Source organism: Rutidosis leptorrhynchoides, chromosome 1 (assembly GCF_046630445.1).
Source record: "Rutidosis leptorrhynchoides isolate AG116_Rl617_1_P2 chromosome 1, CSIRO_AGI_Rlap_v1, whole genome shotgun sequence".
Lineage (NCBI taxonomy): Eukaryota > Viridiplantae > Streptophyta > Magnoliopsida > Asterales > Asteraceae > Rutidosis > Rutidosis leptorrhynchoides.
The window spans coordinates 565,060,993-565,068,546 of NC_092333.1; the positions used below are offsets into that span (position 1 = coordinate 565,060,993).

General features: G+C 33.7%; 1 protein-coding gene across 1 annotated transcript; it reads right to left on the bottom strand.

Moving 5' to 3' along the window:
* Positions 1-993: 993 nt before the first annotated feature.
* On the bottom strand, positions 994-3,395 carry LOC139881440 (cinnamoyl-CoA reductase-like SNL6). Its single transcript, XM_071865917.1, has 5 exons — positions 3,190-3,395; positions 2,864-3,012; positions 2,572-2,769; positions 1,540-1,877; positions 994-1,242 (listed from the first exon to the last, which is right to left on the bottom strand). Exons 1-5 carry the CDS (start codon positions 3,338-3,340, stop codon positions 1,146-1,148), a joined length of 933 nt encoding a protein of 310 aa, XP_071722018.1. The 5' UTR covers positions 3,341-3,395; the 3' UTR covers positions 994-1,145.
* Positions 3,396-7,554: the final 4,159 nt, after the last annotated feature.

Below are 7,554 nucleotides of genomic sequence, written 5' to 3' on the forward strand. Positions count from 1 at the left end.
GGGTTTACAAATCCGTGGACCCCAGAAACCAGCAGAATCCGCCGGGAACCGTTAGAATCCGCCGAAAACCGCCTGAAACCGCCGGATAACGCCGGAAACCACCGGATTCTGCCGTATTCCACCGGATTTCGACACAAAAATGCCATTCGAAACCTACAACATCCGCAAACACCAAACCCCAAAACGGAAAACGAAAACTTACCGGAAATGAGAGTAGATTTCCACCGGAAATCGCCGCCTACCTACACCTTCAGAAAGAATCCGGAACCAGAAAGAGGAAGAAGCTTGAGACGCTGAAACCCAACCACCAAAAACCGACGACCGGAACCTAAGAACCAATATCACCGAAACCCAAACAACTTCCATATCCTGAGCACAAACGGCTCAAGATCGCCGCCTGAAAACCGTAGGACAACCGACGAGACCGAACCCGCGAAACCCGTCACCGGAAAAGGAGGAGAGGCGGTACCGATCTTATTACATGAAAAGCAGAAAAGCCGAACCACCGGCAAGATGCCGGTGGTCGGAGGAGGAGAACAACAGAAAGCTACAAACCGGCAGAGAAAATCCGGCAATAATGAACGGGAAGGAAGCCAGAGAAGTTTAGATCTGAAGCGATGAAGTTTAGATCTGAAAGGTTTTGTACGGAGAGAGAGTCTACTGTGTATTTTGTTTCGTGAACGCTACTCACTAGGGCTTGCCCTGACACTATTGCAACTTGGATATATAAGCACAATATACTAGTATATATATATATTATAACAACACGGAGGATAATTTCTAACATATATAAGCATAAAAGTAACATTTGGGTCAGTTTTCCGATTAAATCAGTTATGACTTATGAGGATTAATTATTATTTTTGTTCCACAAATTCCCAAATATTGTATGCCTGTCAAAGCACCATTTCCATTCAAAGTACCAAGCAAAAGATTCTATCCAATAAAAGAATAATATATTTTTTATATTATACTTTTTATATATAAAATATATAATATAATGGTTATAACTTGTAACTCACATAATATGCATATACAATGCACTTTCAATTTGCTTATCTTTTTGATCAAATCATCTATTCTGATTCTGATCTACTCTAATAAGAATATATCCAATCTTGTACCAATAATTTAAATTTCATTAGCTATGCATATGAGTTGCAGTCAAAGTCAACCAACAGTTTGTTGATCTTCTTGTTGCTTATCCTTTGTGGCACCAATCTGCTCTCCCCTACAGTCATACTGCAAAGTTCAACAAGTGTTTACTCATTAGCCATAATTGTAACAAATTAATAATTAATTCAGACAGATTAAAAACAGAGGTGGTAATATGGGCATAACAGACGGGTTAAGGACATGTCAAAATGGGTAATTTTAGTACCGGTAGAAATTGAAAACGCCTACAAAAATGGTTTAGGAAATATTTGGACTAAATCTTATGAGTACCCATTTTACTGGTAACACATTAACCCGTATGGACCCGTTCATAAGTACATATATCAAAATTACCACAAAATCTAATGAAAAGATTCAACTAACCTAGGTGGAAGTGAAGATACGTCCGGAGGTAATAGGATCTGGGCGAGTTTAACGGCGTCCTCATTGCAATTGATGACATGATTGAAGCACAAATATCGACCATAGACAGAAACGTCTTCAAATACACATATATGAGAATCAACCAAGAATTTAAGGTCAACCGTAACAAAAACCCCATCTTCATACATCTCGGCTGCACCTTTTAAGTACGGATGCGTAATGGTGAGATCAGGGCTGAGCAATAATCCTGCATTTATAGATACCATGCTCAACCCTCGGTCCATAGCTAGCGCCCACGCCGTTTTCTCTGCTAACGTTTTTGATAACCCATGCCATAACTGTTCCTCAAGTTATACATGATCAGTGAATCCAGTTGCTTTAATTACATTACATTACAATTATTACATTACATTACAACATATACTAATAATTAAAGTAAGTGAACAACACTTGGATGATGCCGCCAACAAAGAAGACCCAAAGGGTTGGTTGAGTGGTTGTGTGCTTGGGATTGATTCTCCAAAGGAGACCCATGTTCAATTCCCCTACCAACCTCACTTTCGAACCTTGACTTCAAAAAAAAAAAAAAAATAAATAACATTTGAAGTACATGAACAGTACTTGTATGATGACGTCATCATCCACCTAACTCGTTTTAACCTAATTTTGGAATTTTTTTACACCTGAGGTCATGCTGACGTCATCATCTACCTGTACACATAACTTTTTTTTTTTTAAAATCTTTTTTATTTTTTTTCCTAAAATAATTTTACCCCGCTGCAGCGCGCAGGCGTCTAACTCGTTTTAACCTAATTTTGGAACTTTTTGCTACCACTTTATTGAAAAAGTCAGTTATCACGAGTATGTCGTTTTGGGTCAATTCCAAACACTTTTCTGCAGGCTATTTTACTGAAGTTTAAGTTTATTATCTGATTCTGATTATTAAATGAACATCCAAACACCACACACATATAAAATTTGATGAGCCTTTTTATACTACTAAGTATCAAAAACTTGTTAAAGCATGTATACCTTAAATTTCTTGCAAAAATTAACATCGCTCCAGTTTCGTTCATCAACATCAGGTGATGAAGATGTTGAGTCACTTGGGTCTCTCCAAATACAGGCAGTAACAGACGAAGTAAATACGATTTTGTCGATTGTATCGATTTGGGCGCACGCTTCCAATACATTATGTGCAGCCCTTACCTCCATTTCCGCCATCGATTCCTAAACGAATACATAATATTTAACACTTGGTCATCTAAAGTTTAAGCGAATTTTAAAAAGTTTGAATCTTTTTATGAAAAATGAAACAACATACATCATAACAAGGCTGATCAGTTGGTGGCTCAAATGAATAAAACAAGCCATAACATCCTTCTAAAGCTTTCACTATACTATGATAGTCCAATGGGTCTGTTTCAAACACTCTCAAATTCTTGCTATCGCCAATCACAGGCTTCATCTCAACTGAACAATTAATCAAAAGACAATTTAAAATAATTATTAAGTTATTTCGAACAATTAACGCAACAATTCAATTTCAAAATTAAATATTCCGTACACGGATTGAACTGGGTATTATTAAAGATTAATCATTTAACAAAAGGGTACAATAAAAATTAAAGCTTTATATAAAAAACAAACCTTGAGTATGAATTGCAGCATGAACAAAATAACCCCTTTGAAGAAGAGTATGAACAAGTGCAGAACCTAAAGTACCCCCAGCATCCATTACACAAACCCTTTTGTAACAAGAGGAAGATCCATCATATTCAACTGCAGGAGCAGGTGCCATTTTCACAATTAAATTTAAAGTTTATTTCTTTTTTCTTTTTTCTTTTTTCTTTTTTCTTTTTTCTTTTTATCTGAAAAAACAAAGAAAGAAAGGTAGCTGGGATTTGGGGTGTAAAGTTGATTTAAGCTGTATGTTATTATAAAACATAAAGTACTATTGATTTTGGTATAGGATAAGGAGGGAGGGAAAGAGAGTTGGGAAAAAGGTAGTTGTTTTTAAGAGGAAAGAGACGTGATAAAATTGAACAACAAGCAAATTATTATTTATTTAATTTATTATTATTCAAAAATTGTTATTATTATTATTATTATTATTATTATTATTATTATTATTATTATTATTATTATTATTATAATAAACTAAAAAATTTTAAAACTTACAAAAAATTAGTGGGAAGCCTAGAGACAATCTGGGCACCCACACCTCTAGCAATAGCAAAATCTATCCTAGTAAAAATATGAGCAGCAGCACCGGCACCAATATCTTGCGCCATCGAACACTTCTGAACCCGCTTTAGCAAAGAAACAGCCTCCTTCTCTAATTCCCCAAGGGAAGAAAATGAGAAAGGAATGAAACCATAACCAATCGCCTGACAGCTAGATTCATACTTGACCCGCTTCCGACGAGCCGCATCAACCACAGCACGTCCAGGGACAAAGTCAGAAAGCGCAGACTGTGTCAAAGGAGAAGACCCTGTCAAGTCAACACAAACATCGCGACCACAATCCCAGGAATAAAGTAACACATCTGCAGGTCTGAGGGCCCTGTCGTTCCCTCCAGACAACCCAATGTCAACCTCCTTTCTCGCTGAAATCCCAGATCGATAACAAACATCAACAATGGAATCCCGAACAACATTATTGTAGTGACCCGAACTTTTCCATGTTTATATATATTAATTGAGATTGATATTTACATGATTAAATGTTTCCAACATGTTAAGCAATCAAACTTGTTAAGACTTGATTAATTGAAATATGTTTCATATAGACAATTGACCACCCAAGTTGACCGGTGATTCACAAACGTTAAAACTTGTAAAAACTATACGATGACATATATATGGTTATATATATAGTTAACATGTTTTTATTATAAGTATGTATCTCATTAGGTATTTTAACAATGAGTTATATACATAAAAATGAGACTATTAATTTAAAAAACTCGAAAACGATATATATAACGATTATCGTTATAACAACGTCTTACTAGGTACATATGAATCATATTAAGATATTAATACACTTGGTTAATTATGTTAAATGATAAGTAAATATATTATTAAGTGTATTAACAATGAAATACATATGTAAAAATAAGACTACTAACTTAATGATTTCGAAACGAGACATATATGTAACGATTATCGTTGTAACGACATTTAACTGTATATACATCATACTGAGATATATTATATATCATAATATCATGATAATATAACAATTTAATATCTCATTTGTTATAATAAACAATGGGTTAACAACATTCAACAAGATCGTTAACCTAAAGGTTTCAAAACAACATTTACATGTAACGACTAACGATGACTTAACGACTCAGTTAAAATGTATATACATGTAGTGTTTTAATATGTATTCATACACTTTTGAAAGACTTCAAGACACTTATCAAAATACTTCTACTTAACAAAAATGCTTACAATTACATCCTCGTTCAGTTTCATCAACAATTCTACTCGTATGCACCCGTATTCGTACTCGTACAATACACAGCTTTTAGATGTATGTACTATTGGTATATACACTCCAATGATCAGCTCTTAGCAGCCCATGTGAGTCACCTAACACATGTGGGAACCATCATTTGGCAACTAGCATGAAATATCTCATAAAATTACAAAAATATGAGTAATCATTCATGACTTATTTACATGAAAACAAAATTACATATCCTTTATATCTAATCCATACACCAACGACCAAAAACACCTACAAACAATTTCATTCTTCAATTTTCTTCATCTAATTGATCTCTCTCAAGTTCTATCTTCAAGTTCTAAGTGTTCTTCATAAATTCCAAAAGTTCTAGTTTCATAAAATCAAGAATACTTTCAAGTTTGCTAGCTCACTTCCAATCTTGTAAGGTGATCATCCAACCTCAAGAAATCTTTGTTTCTTACAGTAGGTTATCATTCTAATACAAGGTAATAATCATATTCAAACTTTGGTTCAATTTCTATAACTATAACAATCTTATTTCAAGTGATGATCTTACTTGAACTTGTTTTCGTGTCATGATTCTGCTTCAAGAACTTCGAGCCATCCAAGGATCCATTGAAGCTAGATCCATTTTTCTCTTTTCCAGTAGGTTTATCCAAGGAACTTAAGGTAGTAATGATGTTCATAACATCATTCGATTCATACATATAAAGCTATCTTATTCGAAGGTTTAAACTTGTAATCACTAGAACATAGTTTAGTTAATTCTAAACTTGTTCGCAAACAAAAGTTAATCCTTCTAACTTGACTTTTAAAATCAACTAAACACATGTTCTATATCTATATGATATGCTAACTTAATGATTTAAAACCTGAAAACACGAAAAACACCGTAAAACCGGATTTACGCCGTCGTAGTAACACCGCGGGCTGTTTTGGGTTAGTTAATTAAAAACTATGATAAACTTTGATTTTAAAGTTGTTATTCTGAGAAAATGATTTTTATTATGAACATGAAACTATATCCAAAAATTATGATTAAACTCAAAGTGGAAGTTTGTTTTCTAAAATGGTCATCTAGACGTCGTTCTTTCGACTGAAATGACTACCTTTACAAAAACGACTTGTAACTTATTTTTCCGACTATAAACCTATACTTTTCTGTTTAGATTTATAAAATAGAGTTCAATATGAAACCATAGCAATTTGATTCACTCAAAACGAATTTAAAATGAAGAAGTTATGGGTAAAACAAGATTGGATAATTTTTCTCATTTTAGCTACGTGAAAATTGGTAACAAATCTATTCCAACCATAACTTAATCAACTTGTATTGTATATTATGTAATCTTGAGATACCATAGACACGTATACAATGTTTCGACCTATCATGTCGACACATCTATATATATTTCGGAACAACCATAGACACTCTATATGTGAATGTTGGAGTTAGCTATACAGGGTTGAGGTTGATTCCAAAATATATATAGTTTGAGTTGTGATCAATACTGAGATACGTATACACTGGGTCGTGGATTGATTCAAGATAATATTTATCGATTTATTTCTGTACATCTAACTGTGGACAACTAGTTGTAGGTTACTAACGAGGACAGCTGACTTAATAAACTTAAAACATCAAAATATATTAAAAGTGTTGTAAATATATTTTGAACATACTTTGATATATATGTATATATTGTTATAGGTTCGTGAATCAACCAGTGGCCAAGTCTTACTTCCCGACGAAGTAAAAATCTGTGAAAGTGAGTTATAGTCCCACTTTTAAAATCTAATATTTTTGGGATGAGAATACATGCAGGTTTTATAAATGATTTACAAAATAGACACAAGTACGTGAAACTACATTCTATGGTTGAATTATCGAAATCGAATATGCCCCTTTTTATTAAGTCTGGTAATCTATGAATTAGGGAACAGACACCCTAATTGACGCGAATCCTAAAGATAGATCTATTGGGCCTAACAAACCCCATCCAAAGTACTGGATGCTTTAGTACTTCGAAATTTATATCATATCCGAAGGGTGTCCCGGAATGATGGGGATATTCTTATATATGCATCTTGTTAATGTCGGTTACCAGGTGTTCACCATATGAATGATTTTTATCTCTATGTATGGGATGCGTATTGAAATATGAAATCTTGTGGTCTATTATTATGATTTGATATATATAGGTTAAACCTATAACTCACCAACATTTTTGTTGACGTTTTAAGCATGTTTATTCTCAGGTGATTATTAAGAGCTTCCGCTGTCGCATACTTAAATAAGGACGAGATTTGGAGTCCATGCTTGTATGATATTGTGTAAAAACTGCATTCAAGAAACTTATTTTGTTGTAACATATTTGTATTGTAAACCATTATGTAATGGTCGTGTGTAAACAGGATATTTTAGATTATCATTATTTGATAATCTACGTAAAGCTTTTTAAAACCTTTATCTATGAAATAAAGGTTATGGTTTGTTTTAAAAATGAATGCAGTCTTTGAAAAACGTCTCAT